Genomic DNA, 20,031 nt, shown 5'->3' on the forward strand with positions numbered 1-20,031 from the left:
GAGGCCTGGGTGAAAAAAATTACAAGAATGGAACAACATTCTCCTGTGTTCCCATTTGGCTTGCAGTCTGGTAAATCATTGCCTTTTCAGGATTAATATTTTAACCCATATATAGATTATGTATTTTCATAAATAAAAAGTGTTCATTTTAAGCACAGCTAATTTTGGATGGTGATTTCTTATCTATTGAGATCCAACAGTGTTTTCAATGCTGGCCAAACATAAATGAAAAAAACCCAACAGTTCTTGTTTAAGTGGCACAGAAATCCTACTCCTGCCTACAATGAAATCAAAGGAAGAAACTCTAATGGCAGAGGATGAGTGAGGATACATGTATTTTTGTTATTCATGGGACTGGGTCTGACTGCAAGACCAGGAATGTTTACCATATGCTTTGCTAACACAAAGCAGATGGTCAAGTGCAAGCTAAGTCTGAGCTCTGGAGTCTGCTTGAGTGCGAATCTAGGAGCTTAGCACAGGACCAGGCTCTTGTCCTTGCAGTCTGGACAGGAAGGAGTGTCTGGACAAGCTCGCTTCAGCCTGTCCACCATACCTTGAGCTTGTATCTTCCTAAACTAAATGCGGATGCTATGAGTTGAAGGTACACTCAGGCTGCAGCCAGCTAAGGAGGTAGAAACGGATTATGGCACTTACTGTAGTTAGGCCTGGTTGTTTCCTGCTGGAGTTTGTCATTGACTTCTGTAGACTGGGGGATTCGGCCATAAAGGTAGTATCTTGGAACTTACCTATATGACATGGTCTTGGATAGCACCTTGAAAAGTCCCAGAATCAGTGGGCGTTTTGCTTGCATAAGAAACATGAGCTCTATTGCTGTCACAGTACAATTCAGGCACAGATGATGTGCTCATCCGTGTCCACTCAGGGAGACAGGAAACTACCGACTTTCTTACTATTTGTATGATTGTAATAACTTCTCAAGAATGGGGTCTTCATAAATAGGCTTGTGGAAGACAGGTATTTTAACAGCAGATTCACGCACATCAAAAACACAAAGGTGACATTCAGAACATTTCAACACAGTTGGCTGTGTGGAAGGAAGAGCAAAGATAATGTAAGAAAAATAAGAGACTTCTAGAAAGATAAAAATGTTGAAAATTGCCTCCTTGATTTTGACAGAAGAAAGTCCCAAAGAAATTAACATGAAAATGCAACCCAAGGGAGAGTCGAAGTCCATATACATTACCCACTAGGAGGCACAATGTTTGCATACTAGAATTTAAAGATATTATTCTGGACACTAGAGTGTACTTACGGTGTTCTTAGAACATAGCAGAAGCACATTAAGAATGATAAAATAGATTAATAAAAATGGGAGTAAAAAGGGCATAAAGTTCAAACAAAGGGCCTAATTCAATCCCTATTAAAATATAAACAGCTCACACACTCCCGTTAAGTTCAGTGGGAGTAGGATACTGAGCCTGAAGTAGGGTCCTTAGTGCATGGTAAAGTCTACATGCATGCAAAATGTAATACAAAACCAGAGAATTTACTTTTTATTTTACTTCTACAACTAAAAGAAAGCAGGCAGAATAATCACTTGCATTTGGGCTGTTTTCCCAGAAACAAGGCACTTAATTACTTCTTTTCTTCTAAATCATTGAAGTTATTGCCAGTAGCCCAGTCCCGAATCAAAAATGAATAAGAAATGAGTGGGTCTGAGCCTGTACTCTTTGTTCAGGCAAAACTCCTGCTGACAGCACGGCTGCTGCAGAGTGGCGTCCGCCCTTTAGAGCGCACGCAAAATGCTGTTTGCCTGCCACATACTGAGTGTGGTTGTTAGCGACGGAGCTAATCCTTCTCTGATTCCTGTGTCAGCTTCTTGGTGCTTGGAAAGAATTGACACTCCGGCTGGTCTCAGCATTCCTCTAGCAAGTCCTCAAAAGCCATGTCACCTTGAACGGGAAGATGCAAGGAGAAATGCAGGGAAAGGCCTGTGTGTAAACTGTGGCTGTAACTGTGGCACTGTGAGCACTTCTGAGCCGTTGTGTCCAGATGAGCACCTTGGCGACATCCTGATTCCACATCTGGGTGAGATCTGGGCACATCCCAGCCCCTTCCTCCCTCTCTTCTTCCTGTGTCTTAGTTGGGAGGGCAACCTGGGTGTATAGAATGGCTGGAGTAAAAAGCTGGCTTTGATTAGTCCCTAATCTGTATGACTGGGGAAGTGGAGATCCCAGGGCAGGCGGTGATGGCTACTGCTCCATCTAGATGTAGCTAATCTAATAATCTTATGAATTAACTGGGCAAAGCTCATTCTGAGGTTTGCAGTTACAGGCTGGTTGACACCTTGCACTTGTGCAGATGCATTCAACAGGAAAGGACATACCTCCTCTGAGACCACAACAGTGCTTCAGTCCCGGGTATCCAAGACACCTTGGTTGTGCACTACTGAAGTTACAGAAAGCCTTCCTCATGGATCTGGGATCAGGACCTTTGAGGGAGTGCAAAGCACATAGCTCCCAGACATCAGTTCTTGCAGATGTATGGCCAAAAAAGGGGGAATGTGCTGACCTCCCAGCAAAGATACTTCAATATGTGCACTGCCTAGGATTTCTGGAGAGCTCAAGAAGGATTGTGTTTGCTGACCATGTTTTTTCTCCTCTGAAAGTAGGGCAGCTCGTCACAGTCCCTAGCCTCAATCTGACATAACTTGCTGACCCACAGTGTTTCCGCTTGTCCTCTGTAGAACTGACTTGCTGTCCAGGTGCAGTGCTTTGGGTTTATTTTGTGTTGTGGTCTGTGATTTTGTGGGTTTTTTGCTAGACAGATTCTGTGCCTTGCCCCACTGTTCCCAGTCATCTTACTGTTACCTTCCTTTTGTGGCGTCCAATTGCTCTCCACTGGTCTTTGGCTCTTTTTGGCAGGGATTGTTTTCGGTTGTGTTTGCCAAGTGTCTTATACAGTTCCTTTGCTGAGGCCTTAGGTACCACTACAGAGCAATGATAGTATTAACAGTATTAATGAACTCCCAAGAAATAATACTCTGAAGAAAAATGGCAATATTGATAAGCTGTTCTTACAGCACGAAAGAGAGAGCAATAGGGTGAGAGAGTCAAGTCCAGTCAAGCCCGGAGACATCATTCGCAAGGCAACAGATTCCACATACCTGGTACCTGTTGCAAACTAGAATATCTCAAAAATGAAAATACACTCTTTGAACTCTAGATCCAACTTTGGTTTTCCCTAGGTCAGGGTCATGCTGCCCTCTTCAACCCCAGGCAATTTGTCTCCCCTCTCCTTGACTATGATGCCGGATTTTGAGAAGCCTAGAAAGCACGGGCCACAAGCTATCCGCAAGCTATCCACCCCCTGGGTGGGTTTACCGTGCTCTGTAGGGGGCCACAGGGTTTGCCATTTCCCAAAGGCTGTGTGACTGTTAGCACATTGAAGCGAGCTAGGCTCAGAGCACTTGGTTCACCTTACCTTTTCCGAGTGGTTTTCCTCACTCTAAATATTCCTGATCAGGGTAGAAAATGAGCTAAAAGGCAGAGGAAGGGGCACGGGCTGGGAGTCCGGGACAACGCGGGAAGCCGGTCCGCGCCTTCCCCATCAGTGCCCAGGGGGAAACCTTTCCTGGAGCGCTTCGTGGGGGGAGGCTCCAGCCGGGCGGGCCCGGGCGCTGCCGGGAGGGGGCGGCGGGGGCAGCGCGGGGCTGCGGGCCGGGCCGGCCCCGGGGGCGGTGGCGGCGGCGGGGTCCCGCCCCGCTCACCTGGGCAGCGCGGGCGGCCGCGCCGGAGCGCCGGTCCCGCTGCCTTCCGCCCCGCGGAGGATGAACGGGCCCGGCTGCGCGCCGGGGCTGCTGAACGGGCCCGGGAGGAAGGTGAGCAGAGGTGGCCCCGGGGGGCTGGGGGGGCCGGGCCGGAGCGCCTGGAGTTTGCTTCTGGGGAGAGAAGGCCAAAACTTGGCTGGACTTAGTGGCTGGCGCCGATGCCCCGGGACAGCTGCCCTGTCCTGCGGCGTGCAGGGGTGCCGGCTCGTTGGTGCTGTGCGTCTTGCTGGAGGGCTTGGACCCAAACACCGGGTAGCTCCTCGCCTTCCCCCTCCGCCACCCCCGCGGGCATCCGCTCGCCACCGCCTCCTGCAGCCGCCCCCGCGGCGCTGTTTCGGGAGCCCCGGGAGCCGCGCAGCAAACCTGCGAGCGCCCCGGCGTCTCCGCAGCCCGGCGGCGGGGCCGTGCTGTCCCCGCTGCGGCGGCGGCGCGGGGGGCGGCGCGGAGACCTCCGTCCCGGCTCCGGCCAGCTCGCCCTGGGATTTCCCCCGGCGGCGGCGGCGGCGGCAGGCGGTGACACCCCCGGCGGGAGCCCCCTTCCCCGCGCCCGGCGCGCTGGGACTCGCTGGCGGGCCGCAGCCGCCGGCAGGTCCCGGGGACGGCGGCGCCGCCCCAGCCCGGCTCTGGCTGCAGCCCGCGGGGCCGCGACCTGCCCGGTGGAGGCGCGTGTGTCCGCCGCTGCCAGGGCGCCCGCTCGGCCTCGTTCAACGCAGCGGGCCGGGAGGTGTTTTCAGCGGAGCCTCCTGCGCACAGCACGGAGCCAAAAGCTTCCTACAAACGCGGCAACCACCCAAGCGCTATTTGCCTTGCAAATATGCCCATTGAACAATGAATCAATGGAGAACAGTTGTGTTATTAAAACTGCAACAAGCAAATAACAAGCCTATTATGAGGAAATGACCACTGCAGTGGTGCTGGGGGACTTGTCAGTGCTGTTAGGAGAACTGTAGGTTGCTTTTTTTTTTTTTTTTTTTTTTTTTTAATGTAGTGAAGTACTCGATTCAATCCTATTCTAAGGCAAACCAAAGGGCTCTTTTATATGTGGCCTTTTATATGTTACGTGCTTGCTGTTGTCATAGAAAATTTGCTTTTTAACTAAAAGTGTCCAGCCAGTATCTTGCCAAGTATTGAGCTCCTCAAGGTGAATAATGCTGTCTAACAACACAATGCTACTGCTGGTGATGGAAGCACTGTGTATTTCTGTATGTTACTCTTCGCTCTCAAAGCACTGTGCTAAGCTGCCGGGCTGCCTGTGTCTCTCAAAAACAAGCTGATACAAGGGCAGTGCCAAGCTGGCCCTAGGGAGTGGGCTGCAGGCATCTGTCCCCAAGGGGAGTCCTCATCCCTGCGTTCCCTAGCGCAGGTTGTGGTCTGGGCTCCTGTCCCTGTCAGTAGTGAGGCAAAGCCCAAGGTTGCACCTTTTCCTGCCCCTGGGGAGAGAGAAGCAGCTGCAGCCAGAAGAGAGCAGAAACTGCAGCTCTTCCTTGCTCTGGCACAAACGGGTGGAAAAGGTGAAGGAGAGTGGAGGTCCCTCCTGCCCCTCTCTGCACTCTCAGCACAATTTGTGCCCCAGCAGCATTTGCAGCAGCACAGGGCGCAGGCTGCTAGCGGAAAGGGAATGGGACTGAGTTCCCTCTTCAGCTCTGCTTGCCTGAGTGATCTTGTCAAAGACTTCTCTGTGACTCAGTTTCTCTACTTGCAAAATATGCATAATGTAAAGTAATTTATGGTAGAAAGTGAGATAGCTGTTATTGTCTGAGCCAACCAAACTCTGCCTGTAAAAGAAGGCCGAAGTCTGACAGGTTTTATAATGTGAGGAATTATCAAGCAATTCCAGCAAATCCATTCGATCTGAGCAATGCTTACTTCCATCTTTACTCCCTGGGAGTATTTTATTGCAGGATATTGCTGTTGGGAGATTTTGCTCATAGCACTCAGAATTTAGTACACATACAGAATATAATAAATCCATAGTAAATTGAAACATAGTTTTGTTGCAGCAAATAATTTTTTCAAAGTTAAGAAGTGAAAGTAGCTTTGGACAAAGTAAAAAATACCGGACTAGATTTCGCTTTTTGGTTGAATTGGAGGAAGTTCATTGCTTTCAGTGAACTGGCTCCTGATTACATTGGTATAAGTGAGAATCATCAGATTTGTGGATTGGAAAATACATTCTGCTCTTCCTCAGGCAAAAGAAATAACCTTCACCTTTCATATTCAACATCAGTTTTCCAAACAACATGATTTCTTGTATGGTTGAGGAATAAAAGCACAAGGTTTGTGTATGAAAATCTATTACTATAGTTTTAAAAAAATGGAGGTGTACATAGAAGGCTTCCATTCTAGCTATCATGATTATTATTTTCCTCATATCTATTTTGAATTAAAAACACAGTATGTAGTCTGGATAATTTAAATTAATTTTTAAGCATTTACTTTGCTCTAGTCTAGGTATGCAGCATGTTAGTTTTCACTGTAGTTTAGAAATCTGGACTGATATGAAAGGACTGAGAAAGGCCTCCTAAGAACTCAGATCCTATTCCTAGTAACTTTTTTCTATACAGGCTTATTTATACATTCTTAAACTGGTTTTATGGTAAATGAACCATGAATAGAGGTAACTGTCTTCAGAAGCTGGTTGTCAAGTACCAGATTTTTAAGTCTCTGTAAAATGCGACCTCTGAAGTAGTATATTCTTACTGCAATGAACTGGGATTTACAGATGTTACTTCCAATAATGCCAACATAAACTTACCAATCTACTCATAGCATAAAGTCTTAATATTGAGGTCTGTGTGAAGCCTATGACTGGCTTTGGAAGGGATATAAAGTTTGGAGGAGTATATTTTCCTCATTGTGGAGGGATTTATAGGTTTAAATCCCATAGAGAATCCCTTGCTTTTTACTGGAAAAAAGACTAGATGCTTCAGGGTTCCACTGGCTTCTTCCAGAATCATTCATATACTTAAATCCATCATGCTAAATTTAGTCATGTAAAAGAAACTGGTTTCCTGTAAGGGTAAAATTTGTTAGGATTTAGGATCTTTTAGTTTACAACTGAGGCCAGTCAAAACTCCTTTTTAGTGGAAAAACTGCTGCGTGTTAATGTCTGCCAGTGGTTGCATGCACTGGCTTAATGCTGGAGCTATACAAAATGTAAGTTCCTGAGGGCAGTCTGCTTCAGTGCATTGACTGTACCTCCTGTAAGTCCCTGGTGCTCACACGTGCTGCTCGCGCTTAGCCTATACCAGTCAGGGCAGACTGCAGCCGGATGACAGCAAGAGCAGCATTTGATGGAGGAGTGTGTGCCATGAGAGGTGGAGCGAGCGAGTGAGTGTGAGTGTATGTGTGTGAAATATTCCCTCTTCTCCAGCATTTGGTACATCTGCAGCTGTCTTCTCACAGGAGACATACAGCAAGAATATAGATGCTAGGAAAAGAGAACTTATAACATTTCTCTCCATTTTTCACCTATTTCAGCTGCAGACAGTCATCTTTCTCTTCTGCACCTGCTTACTTTGCCCCACTCCAGCCACTGCTCATGCTAATCAACACTTGCTTGTACTGTCTCTCCTTCTGCTGTCAGATAAAGTATTACTCTCCTGTTTTCTGCTGCCTTTCAGCAATCCATATAGTTCCCCATACAGCCTACCCTGCTCTCACGTGCTCTGGCACGTCTTACAGGCAGGTCCATACCCTTCAGTGATGATCCTTCCCCATTACCCAGAAACCAACAGCAAAGTGAGAGCTACTCAGGAGTTATACTTAGCAAAGAATCTCCAGACCTGCAACTTCTTGTTCTTATGACTTATTCTCTGACATAATTGGAATGTTATTCCCAAACGAAGGAAATTCACGTGCGAAGGGGCAGCTGTCTGCAATCCTATCTGAAATCAATAGCAAAGCTGTCACAGAATTCAATAGGAACAGGAGAGAACCCTGTGCACTGGGATGGTAGGGAAATCTAGGCATTGACTGAATGATGAAGTAACTTCTCACTGATGTTGATTTAGAAAAATGGACTGTGAATAGCTAACAGCACTGTTTAGCGTTCGATCTGACATTTTCACCAAGCTCAGTCTGCAAAGTCAAAATACTGTTTGCTTTCACATTCTTTATTAAAATTCTAAATACTCCTGATACTTGGAGGAGGTAAATTCCTATGAGCTAGGTCTCAAACCAGACTCAACAGCTCTTAAAGGCCTTTCTGGGCAACTTCATTTCCAGATACTGTATTGGATTCTGAGTGTGAGGATCCTGGGTCCTGCTCCTGCCTCTGTTGCAAATCTCAGGTGTCACCTAGGGCAAATAACTGAATTCCCCAACTTTAGTTTCCCAGTCATTAACAGAAAGGTTAGTTCTTTAGTGTAATGAGACTAAAATGAAGGGAGTCTTTAAAATATTGTAAGAAATAAATACTTCTTGTTGCTTTATTGATTATTAAGTGCAATTATAGGATGTGTTTGTCTGCAACTAAATGCATTAGGTTCATCTACCAGCAACAAAGGCTGCACGGTTGGGTGATGAATTGTAGTCTACTTCATTTTGCTTCTACTGAGCCTGCCTTCAAGGCTGGTCATCAAAGTGAGCAACCAGCAGAGCAGCATGACACCACGCAAACATGCAGCATATGCAGATATGAACCACAACTTGGTTTGTGAACTTTGACAGCTACCAGGGAAAAAAATTACTTGAAATTTGAAATTTCAAAGAAATTTGATTGCGAGGACCAACACAGGCTCTCTCTGGTAAATGAAAAAACACAGTTTGTCAAATAGGTTGGTGATCTCAGTCCAGTTGTTGAGGAATGAATGTCCATATTGCCACAATTGCAATGACCTGTGGGCAGGATGGGAAGAGACAAAGGCTGACAGCTGATAGTCTCTCTAAACTGAGGCATCTTAGATGTGAAGCTATCACTGCTGCTGTCATGTCTAATCACGAGTGCACTTCAGGAATATTAGACATCAACACAAAATGTTTGGAGCGTTTTGTCACTCTGCGTCACAATCCTTGCACCGACCATGCTTCATTTTTCTAGCATTTTTGGATCATTTATTAAAACCTAGATGGAGAGGCACTGCTTAAACATCAGGTAACACTCCAAGAAGACAAAAAGGTGCATATAGAGCTGTCGGTTGGTAACCGAGTGTCGGGTGAATGCTTTATTAGGCAGCAAGCATACCACTTGGATGGCATTGCCAATTCTTGAAGGATTTATAATGTGCCATTGAAAACAGAAGGATTTAAACTAAAATCTTGCAAAGACTTAAAAACCACATGTTTAACTTTACACCTCGTATGTAGTTCCACTGAGGTCAATGAAGCTATTCACTGTGGAAAGTTAAGTATGTGTGTAAATCTCAGCAGGATTAAGGATTTAGCTTGATTATCTCCCCAGGGACTGGAAACAGGGGCTGGTAGTTATCAGATGTATAGCCCAAGAGATCAGAGACAGTTTGTGTCTTTGAATATTGGTCTAATTGAAGAACAGCATTAAAATTGTTGAACAATCCTGGCTTTTTTCCCTAAACTTGCAGTAGGTTTTTTGTGGCTACAAGCTCCTACTTAAAAATCCCTGTATCAATTGAAATTTGCTTCCTCATGGCAAAGAAAAACAGGTGCATCTTGATTTTTAAAGTGTTTTTAACAGTTTTGGGGGGAAAAAACAGTATTTGACACAGCTGGTGGGGAGGGTGGATTTTGAGGGGAGGGGAGGACATGTTGAATGTATCAAAGTCTTGAAACCAGGCGCTCTACCAGGGGTTGTGCCAGGGAAGAGAGCTCTCCTCCTCCTCGGCTGCACCACAGGGGTCCTGTGGGTTTCTGCTCGCCCCTCTGTGCCCCGGACGCCCCCGGGGCCCTGACCCCGGCAAGCAGAGAGGCGGCAGCAGCGCGGGCTGACCCCGCGGCCGACAGCGGAGCAGGGCTGCCCCCGGGCCGGGCCGCCCGCGAGGCGCCAACGGCCGCCCCTCCCCCACCCGCGGCGCGGGGCATCGGCGGCGAAGCGGGGGGAGCGGTTGGGGGCGGCGGGCGATGGGGCTGGAGGCGCCGGGCGGACAGAGGGGGAAGAGCGAGGTCCGCGGGCGACGGGGAGGGAGCCGCGGCCTCGCTGCCCGCCTCGGCGCGGAGATGGCCGGGGTGCCGGGGAGGCGTTGCGGGGCGAGGTAGGCGCTACAGGGGCGGGAGCGGCCGGGGCAGCGCCACAGGCGCGGCGGCGGCGGCGGGAGGTGGTGCCGCGGGGTGCGCGGCGCAGGGGCGGCGGCCCCGCAGCCCCGGCGGGCGGGCGGGCGGCGGCAGGTGGGAGCGGGCCGCGCCGCGGTGGCCGGTGCAGCGGGGGTGGGGGGAGGGATGGGCTGCGCGCCCAGCATCCACGTCTCGCAGAGCGGCGTGATTTACTGCCGGGACTCGGACGAGTCCAACTCCCCCCACCAGACCACCACCATCTCGCAGGGCACCGCCACCCTGCACGGCCTCTTCATCAAGACCGACGCGGCCGACTCCATCCCCTCGGTCCTCGCCTACCAGAGCCGGCAGCCGCCGCCCTGCGCCGGCCCCCGCCGCAAGGACCGCAGGGAGCCCAGCGCCTCCGCGCGGGCCCGGGCGCCCCACTGCTGCGGCATCGAGGCGGAGACCCAGACCAGCCACAGCAGCGCCAAGGTAACCGGCGGCGGGGGCGGGGGCGGCGGCCCGGCAGGAAGCCCCCCGCGGCCCAGGCGAGAGGCGGGGGAAGGTCTCGGCGGTCCCGCCGCGGCGCAGGGCAGCACTGCGGGGAAGGCGGCAGCCGTAGCGGCGACCTCCTCCTCTTCGGCTGGGAGGGCGATGCCGCGGCACATGGGCCGCAGCTGCGAGGCGCGGTTGCCGTGGTGGCCGCTGACTCGCCGCAGCTGCGGAGTCGCGCCGCGCCGGGCGGCGGGGGCTGGTGCCGCGCCGGGGGGCGGCTCGCCCGCGTGCGAAGCCCGGGGCCTGGGCGGGCCTCCTCCCGCGGTGGAACAGCCCCTGGGGCAGCCCCTCGGGGGCAGAAGAGCTTGTTTCGACCTTTGTCGTTGGTAGCGGGCATCTGGGAGAGACGCTAGTATGCTGGAATACCCCCCCCCGCTTAACACTCAACAGCGAAGAAGCAAGTAGTTGATGTTGGGGTTTTTTCTTCCTTTTTTTCCCCCTCCACTCTGTATCTAGTTAAAACGAACTCTTGCTCAACATGAACGTTCAGCTGAAAAACAGACCGTTGAGATGGGCGCACACATGCAAATACCCTCGTTGTTGTAGGGCTAGCATACTTCCCGGAGCGGGTGAACAGAAGGCTGTGTCTGTAGGGCTTGCCCACTTTCAGAGCTGGAAGGCTTGTGTCCGCCCATCAGTGGCTAAAGGCTAAGGCAGGTACCGCAGCAATCTGCACATCATCTTCACCTGAATCTGGCAGTTAAAAACATGGTTGCTCTGGATGTTTGTTTTTTCAGTAATATGAAAGTAGACTCTCCATTAATTTCCCCCAAAGTTTTGTAAGAATTACATTTGGTGATGTTGCTGTATTCCAAAGCTTATAATTCATTATGAAAACTAATGGTGGTGTGATCACCAGTGCACCTTAAGTTACTTTTCTGTTGCAGTAATAAAGCAGGTTATTGTGTCACAAAGTAACTCCATTGATTTAAATAGATCATATTATTTTGTAATATAATTAAGAGATTGAAAGATTAGTGTAAACTCAATCTATTTCTATAATTAAATCAAGAAATCATCTAAGGAAAATGTGAGTGAAAGAGATCACGGGGGGGGGAAAAAGAGAACAACCCGTAGTTAGTTTGTTTGGTTGTATGCTGAGAAACTTGCAGAGGTGTCTGTGGTTATGTTGACTATTTTTCTTATTCAGAAGCAGGACCTGCATAATCAGGGATATGAATACAAATTGAAAAGGACTGGAGTAATAACTTATTAAATTTCTTGGAGTTTTTGAAGTTTTTTAAAAACTTCAGAATGGGAAAGAGATGCTTCTTAAAAGGCGATAATTTTTTTTTAAATGAGGAGAGCAAAGCAGATGTTCTTGCACAATTTTTTATAAGTTGTGATTTGGAAAAAAGGCTTTCTATGGTGGTGATATCTGTTTCTGTTCTTCTCAGTGGTTTATTATTTGTTATTACATAATAATCTATGCTTATAAGCCAGTTAGCTCTTTTGGTCATTAGAAGTGAACGTACTTCAGATGTTGTTTGACTTTGTAATTGGCACTCTAATCTCATTTTGGGTAATTTCAGGTTCTTTTTATGATTTTTGAGTCCCAAGCACCTCAGGTAAATGATAATTTGGTTTTTTTTAAGCATTTCAGTGATACAGCAGAAATGCTTCCGTCTCATAAGAAGTAAGATCTATAAAATATTTTTATATCGATTTTGAATGAAGTTAGAGCTTCTAGCCACTACTCCTGGCATAATTTCATAGAGGGTGATACTGTAGTTAGATATCTGTGTGACCAAAGCATGGCTTGAATATTGCAGAACTATCGTAAATACAAAATAATGTCTGGCTATGAGGAATGGAAAAGCTTGGTGCTATAGTTCTCTTGTAACACATGTAGCAAAATTTATTTCCATAGAAGTTAAAAATTGAAGAAAAATATTAGTAATTTTGGCACAGAGAATATGTCTGCTAATAGCTCATGTTTTAATTCTTATACTGCTTAGTTCTATATATTAGCTGTGTTGAAATTTTGTCTAACTATATTTAGGGGGAGGAAACACATGTGGGTCAAAAGGCTTCTGGCATTATTATCCTTCTGGTTGTGTAACTATTCAACGCATTTAAACCATGCTGCTTCATTTGTCTTTATTTTCTGTTCTTAATGGTTCTTTTGTTGTTTTGTTTACACAATCAAGTACCACTTTTGCATTTGACCTTGTATTTCCAAGATTATTGTTTTAAAACTTATCTGTATCATAATATTAAACTGGCATTAAAAGAAATCAATCTCTAATGATTTCATTCCAATGTAATTCAAATAAAAAACAACAAAGATCAATTGTTGCTTGAACTACTTGGCTTGCCTAAACTTTACTTTTAAAATCCATATGGTCTGTACTTGTTGGGGCAAGATCAGTGTTACAAAGATATTTTGTGTTTTGTCCCCCCCCCCCGCCTTTAATAAAAGAAGTTCTGAATCATTCCAAGCATTCAGGTGTGCTGGTCTAGTTCTATTCACATCAGCTGTGAGTAACCATTTGATATTTCTAGTGTGTGCACCTGCTTCTTTGTGAGTATCAGAAGTTTTGTAACAATTACCTGCAGGTTCGTTGACAAAGATGTAAGTGGACTTGTTAAGTATTATAAGGTGAGTCTGTGCTGTAACTTGAAATAGGACTCACAGTTTCTGGTGCCCAGCCATATGCTATGTTACTAAGTTACTTGGGCACAAACACTGAAGTAAAATACAGACTTTCCTTGCCCGTGCTCACTCCTTAATAAAGCCTGTGCTTACTATGTCTCTTATGGCCAATGGAGTATTGTAACGTGCATACAACTACTGCAGGTATGTAGTGGATGCATTCTTCTGTCAGGAGTTGACTCTGTAACATTTACTATTTCCTGCAGACTGTGAGAAAAATATCATGGCAGCAAACAGTATGCTCCATCAGCTTTACGCAGAGATAGATGCCATTTTCCTTTTTTTTAGTGAAGCATAACATGGCATGTGAGATGACACTGAGCATATGATGGTTGCTTGACCCTTTGCCCAAAGATTGCTGCTCCTGAAGTGCAGCAGTACCAGCTGTTTAGCAAGAAGTAAACAGTTTCTTGTTAACGCAAGAAGTGAAGAATATTGCATCTAATTGAAAGCTGGCCTGAGTAAACAGTTCTGTTTTAATGACTGAGAACACATTTTTTTTTTATGGCAGATGGTTGGGACATCCCTTTTATATTTCCTCTCTACTAAAAAAATGATAATTTTGTCTCTAGCATGGCTACTATATATACAGAAGGCTTTCAGGTTTTTTGTTTGTTTGTTTGAGTTTTCAGTAAAAAATATTCATTTAAACAGTTCCCTGGTCATCTGAAAAGATAATAGAAGCCTTACCTATTTATGCTTACTCTTTAGGGCTTAAAGAATGCAAATACATTTTTTTAATCATTGACAAATACAAATCTTAAGCAAAAGTATGTACTTAGATATGCTTTTCTTTAACCTCTTGATACTTAAATGTTAGCCAAATGTATAGACTAGAAGAGCAAGCAAACCTTAAGGCTCTTGTTGCAAACACATAGCCAAGTGAAAAAAAAATGCAGTCTTCTCCTGATTACTTTATCCTTTCTCTTTTTGAAATGACAAGCACAACAAGTGTAATGGCTTGATTTGCTCATGCCATGTTCTTGGTGGAAGAAGAAGAAGAAGAAAATGTGTGTATGAACCTCTCTTGAAAGTCAGTGACAGCAAAAACAGGTTTTGACAGTTTTCAGGCTTTTCCATATCAAAATAATTAGAGGCAAACCTTGGAAATAGAAAGCAATACAATGGGACAGACCCTCACTTCTTATTGGCTATGCGGTGTTGGTCTGTGTTAATTTCCAAGGTGGAAGCAGTGAGGAGAAGGATGCTCCTCAACATGTCAAGTGCTTGTTTTTTCTGATTTTTTTAAAAAAAAGGGTGGGGGAAAGAGGAATGATGCAGCTGCCAGGTACAACTCTGAGGACAGAGCACTATGGAGAACTTGGAGAAATCCAAGTACTGAGAGAGTTGTATTGGGCCCATGGGCCCTAGAGAAATGTAACCCCAAGCATTGCCTTGATCTAAAATATGGTTCTTCTCTTTAAAGCAGTGACATATCCAAGAACAGGAATAAATCGCTGGAGTTCTTGTATTTCTTGTTTTGTTCAAACTATGCTACCGTTTCACTGGCTGCTAGTATGTTCCATAGGCTAGACTTGGAAAAAAACTTAAGGCTATGCTAGGAGAAATCTCCTTGCTTTGTGACTCAGTATGACAAAGGTCAGTTTCACAACTAGATAGGACATCTAAGGCATTGCAGTCCTCTTGAACATGTTCTGGGCCTGCAAAGCTGTCAGAAAAATTCTTGGAGCAGGCTGAAAAGTGTTGGTACATTGAGCTATGTTACAGTGCAGAGCCTTTTCAACTTAGCTGTTCTCTGAGAGAAGTAGGCCTCAGTGACTCTTACCACAACCAAAAAGTTGCTAGCAGAGAAGTGCTTTCCCTGGACTAGGTCTAGGCTTCTTAAATGAGTACATTAAAAAGACTTGCAGAGAGTTACTGCTTCATATCTGACCTTTTTTTCCTTTTTCTTCCCCTCTCCTTCAAGCAGCGCAGGTGAATTTTAAGAAGTTCTGTAACTGTTCTGTTAAGCAGTGCTAGACAGGAGAAATGCATATATTGAAGTGTTACAGGATGGAGGAACCCTTTTCCGAAGAAAATAACAAGCCACTTGGCAAAGAAAACAGAGCAGCCAGGTAGATTATACATGCTTGGTACTGAGTCCTTGAGAGAACCATCTGGACTTCCAAAACTGTTCTGGGTGACAGGCATTTCTATCATTATATACAAAACACATCTTTCTTTTCTTTCTTAGTTTTCAGCTGGATTGGTTCCACGAATGTTCTTATGAGTGTTAATGCCACTACAGAGTACTACATTTCTCCTGCTCATTCAAGGGAGCGCTAGCTTAGCTGAACACTGGTTTGGGGCAGGGGAGGGGTGGTGTATGGAAGAAGTTAACTATCTTTTCATCAGATCAGATGAAAAGATAAGTTATCCAAATGATTTTTGGGGTCTTTCCATTGTTTCACTAGTTATTCACCATAAAATTATTTGTTTTAGGAGCATACTGTCAACCTTATAGAAGGAGAAGAGGCTACTAAAGAACAGTGACCATGGGGGATGATTTTAACGTTAGACAACATAGGCAGAACAAACTGCTCTGCTGAGATACGCTCATAAAAGACCAGTCCATTTCTTGTCTCTCAGCTTTTTGTGATTCTGATGTTCACTTTCCATCTGTGGAAATGTTCATTAGTCCTACCTATCAGCTTAGGAGAGTCAACTGGAGCAGAAAAGAGGATAGGAGAAGAGATGTTGAAGACACTGATTGTCAGATGGAAAAGAAAAACCAGTCGTTGCGCATAGGCAAAGAGTAAAATGTAAGCCCCTCTTGGAAACTTTGAAGAGAACAATGTACTTCAACCATTCAGGCATTTGGAGTCAACAGGCATCTTAGTACTCCTGCATGTCCCCTGCCCCCCTCCCCCCCCCCCCCTCCACCGGGTCCTCTAGCAAAAAATTACTTGGGAGTATCTGCTCTCAGTACCCAAAGGGTCTAACTGTTTTGGCTAAACTGAGTCTGTTTACTACTTTTTGTCTGTTTTCAACTTTGTGCCATTTGCTGTGCACGAAATGAGACTCTGAGGCTTTACCTTCTGATTTGGATCTCTTGACAATTCCTAATACTCCTTGACTACACTGAATGCAGAGCAGAGCAGGTGGATTTCAAAAAAAACTGACCACATGGCTCAAAGTAATGCGAATGGAGAAGCTGTGCCATATGTCCTGGGGAACAGTGCGTGCTCCTGGGATGCAGGAGATAGGTTTGAATTCCTGCAGCTGAGAAGGATCTAGAATACCTTCTAATTCCTGGATGCTTAATAATCACTAGGGTGTTATACAGAAGACGGACACCATTTTCCTCTTTCACAAGAGTAATAATCTCATCATCTTTCATACCTACAGTAGTGGTTTGGGCAGTAGAATAATGGAGCGGTTTTAGGCTGTGAATCTAAATATTCCAGCTGTTCTACAGGTAGTTAGAGAGACAGACAAAAATATCAAACATCTCTTGTAAGCATTTATTATCAGTTGGTGTGATAAGAACTCCCCACCCCTCCATGTACATGTGTCACATTGAAGTGCTGATCTTGCCCCATTTACTGTAATGGGCATTTAAGAGCCTGACTCGCAATAATGTTTGCTGTTGCTGGTTGAGATCCTTTGATTTCTCATCAGAGTTTATTAGTTCAGACAGATTGCCATACTTCCTCTACTTCCAAAAGGGCACAGCTGGTCCTAGATCAGATTGCCAGGTGTGTGCTGTACAGTGTAGGCATTCCTGAAGTAGAGAGTAATGCAAGTGCTTTTTTTAATAACTGTAATGTTCTGTAGAATGAAATTGTTGTCAATTTTGTGTGACAATATCTAAAGCCCATAGAAGTCAATAGGAGTATCTTTACTAGATCCTAGTGATTTCCCTACAGCAGGACCTAATATTTTATAAGCTTCTTAAATGGACAGTGTAACACAGCCCTAACAAGCCACACTCACATGCTGCCTCGGGTTATATCTTTCTCTTATGTCACCTGCACTGCTGCCAGATCTCAGGGCATTTTATTTTCCATGTAGATCATTCTCTGCTTGTATTTCCTGTCTACCTCTTGGTAACTCCTCTTTTTTCTCACAGACTCAACTGTCTCAGTTACAGGCTTTCTCAGTGAAGCCTGAAGTGAAATGCATGTGGTGTATGTCAGTTTTGTAGGATTATCTTTAATACACATGTGACTTTCTGAAATTGCTTTCAGTGAAGCCTCTGTATACCTGTGTGGTTGCTAGGAGACAGTATGTGAAGTGTTTCATGGTGTAGCAGAATTTAACTCTTTTTGGGGAGTGTTGTCATGGTGACCAAAATCAGTATTTTCTGGACTTCAGAATAACTCAGTGCTAGCAGGATTATGGCTTTAGAAAATATATAGTCACCTTTATGGATGTAAAAATAAATGTACTATATTGAGACCTTGTAGAATGCAGCATGTGTTTAAAATACATTATTTTGTGATTGAGAATATGAGTTTGCAATAACGACTGCCAAGTGATTGTCTCCTGTGCATTACTGTCCTTCCCTTGCCCAGTATAGTAGTTGCATTTCTACCTCAGTGAGTTGCCTGTCTTGCCCTGTAGCAATAGCTGACTCTGTTTCCTCATTTTTCTGGGAGCAACTTGTTCGGGGCAATTCTTACAATAGAAGAAGCTCATTCTGTAGGAGCTTCTGTTGCTTTTGGCTTGTGAAGCTTGAGTCACCTTTCCTTTCAGGTGAGGAAGGAATGCTATCTAGAGGTATATTATTTTTTTCTGAGTGAGATAACATGCTGCACAGCCTTCTGGAGGTAGCCTCTAGTGCAGGTAACTATCTTCAGCTGAGAGGAGTAGTTAGTCTGTGTGTTCACAAGCTGTATTTTTCCCTTGCAGATCAACCATTTGTGTCAGCCGCTGATCCAGCCCTTCAGCATCCAAATATTTGTAATTTTTTCCCCACCTGTACTGTCAGTTATTAAAGAACAAAATATACTAGAGATATGGTGTTCCTTTAGATTGATTACTTTAGTTTCTGTGAATAGAGAGTTATTCTGTAAATTGTTCAAAAAAAATCCATGCATACCTCTGCTCACTGATTCATTCATCCAGTGCCAAGTATCCTATATCTTGAATAGGGGAAAGGTAGAGCTTAGATTTACTTTGAGAAGCCTCTCAGCTATCTGGTGCTACTTTAGAAACAGACTCAATATGAAGCTCTTAATTACTTGAGTTATTTGCTTCTTTCAAAATATGGAATTAATTTTGATGTTGATTGACATTTTTGTTGATGGCTTTCCAACACAGTCTCTTGCCTTGGATTCATACTGCAGCTGAGGAAGCATCACTGTTTCTGAAAAGGTGGGAAAATTGGACCAACATCAGTTGGTTTCATAGCATGCAAGTGTGGGAGCAGGATTTGCAGAGATAGGGGCCACCTGAACTCCCTCACAAAGAATCCCAAGTAGATCCACTAGAATGGCATGGAACAACTGTTTGCTCCTTGGTTTCTATGAATGTACAGAGTACACAGCCAAGCGTGTGTGTGCATGTGTACATGTATATTATAAAGCAGCATTTAAACAAGAAATCCAAAGACATTGCAGTTAGCTTAGAGACTCTGCATTAGTGGACTCAGTAGTGTCTGTTATGAGGTAGGGGAATGAGACAAAATGGGCAGAATAGAGCTTTGAACCAGTGTAGCTATTGGAAAACAAGCTGTTAAATAGCTATTTATAAGCTTAGGACAAACTGTGCTCGCAGCCAGTTTGCATGTAGAGCTGTAACCTGTTAAATTTAATTACAATTTGTTTGGGATGTTTTTGGAGGGGCAAGGAGAAGAATGAGTGTGAAGGTCAAGGGGCTGATTCCCTTTTATTTTATGCATGTTTTAGTCAAAATAGCGGAATGCTTACCACTAGCATACGATTTAGTGCTGAAAAAAGATCATGTTAATCTGATGTGGAACTGGGCACTCACTCTCCAAAGCTAGCTTTGGAGCTCCTTCCAGCACTGATTTTTTCCTTTGTTCTTAGGTCAGCCAGTTTGCACTGCTCAACTTGAGCTTTGTCAATGCTCATCATTCTCCTGCAGTTATATTTGATAATAATCATTGTGTGCATTTATAAAATCAATTTATCTAATCAAGCCATTGTGCTAGCCAGAAAAACAAGAAATCTCTTTTAGAAAAAGAAGGGTAAAATGAGGCCTCAGAGTTTGTGCATGTTTGTTTTTGAAGTGGAAAAAAAGATCTTTTGAAACTTTGAGATAGAGACTTCCCGCAGATTAGATGATAACATGGTGGCTCAGGTGCTTTCTGGAGATGAGACACCCAGGTTCAATTCTCTGTTTTGCAAGAGTCTGAACAGGTTTTCCACCATGTGTCACCAGCCTCCTGGGCTCTTGGCTATTGTGGATTTCTCTTCTTCTAGGTTCTAAGAGCTTCCCTGAAATCTGTCCATTTGCAAAGAGTTCCTGTTCTGATGAATTACTACTACTAGTGCAGAAAGTAATTTCCCGAGCTGTGTAATTATGTTAGAAAATACCACTAGCTTTCAGGAAAAGGTGTTACATTCCATTTCAGAATAAAGTCGTTCATATATGTTAAGTAGTTGGAGCTGTGTTTGTGCTAAGCTGCGTTGTCACCTTGTGGAAGAGGTGAGCCAATGGGATGCAGAACACCTTGGCACTGATTCATTTCAGGCTGCTTCCTGTTACCTTGGAGGATGCAGTAGGAGAGGCCAGGATGACAAGGCAAGAGATCTCAAGAGTTTTGATTTCTTTAGTTCTCGAGGTCTTAGAGCAGTGAGTGAGTTGGGGAGGAAGAGGGGCTGGCTTGCAGCTGCTGGACAGCCCATGTGAGTCTCTCCTGCGCTCTGGTAAGGGAAATGTGCTGTGCTCACCA

The 20,031-nt window shown here is 45.1% G+C and overlaps 1 protein-coding gene across 8 annotated transcripts in view; it reads left to right on the top strand.

Moving 5' to 3' along the window:
• The first annotated feature begins 1,976 nt into the window (after nucleotides 1-1,976).
• The window catches only part of LOC135324901 (high affinity cAMP-specific and IBMX-insensitive 3',5'-cyclic phosphodiesterase 8B), a 93,191-nt gene continuing 75,136 nt past the window's right edge, over nucleotides 1,977-20,031 (top strand). Inside the window, exons 1-2 of one of the 8 annotated variants that reach the window (XM_064501959.1) lie at nucleotides 3,739-3,841; nucleotides 10,226-10,450. In XM_064501959.1, the coding sequence (XP_064358029.1) occupies nucleotides 3,791-3,841; nucleotides 10,226-10,450 (276 nt within the window). In that variant the 5' untranslated portion in view covers nucleotides 3,739-3,790. Of the gene's footprint in view, nucleotides 2,050-3,711; nucleotides 3,842-10,049; nucleotides 10,451-20,031 lie in introns of those variants that run through there. The other 7 variants (XM_064501960.1, XM_064501963.1, XM_064501961.1 and 4 more) reach the window with 7 other exon arrangements.

This window comes from Dromaius novaehollandiae, chromosome Z, assembly GCF_036370855.1.
Source record: "Dromaius novaehollandiae isolate bDroNov1 chromosome Z, bDroNov1.hap1, whole genome shotgun sequence".
Lineage (NCBI taxonomy): Eukaryota > Metazoa > Chordata > Aves > Casuariiformes > Dromaiidae > Dromaius > Dromaius novaehollandiae.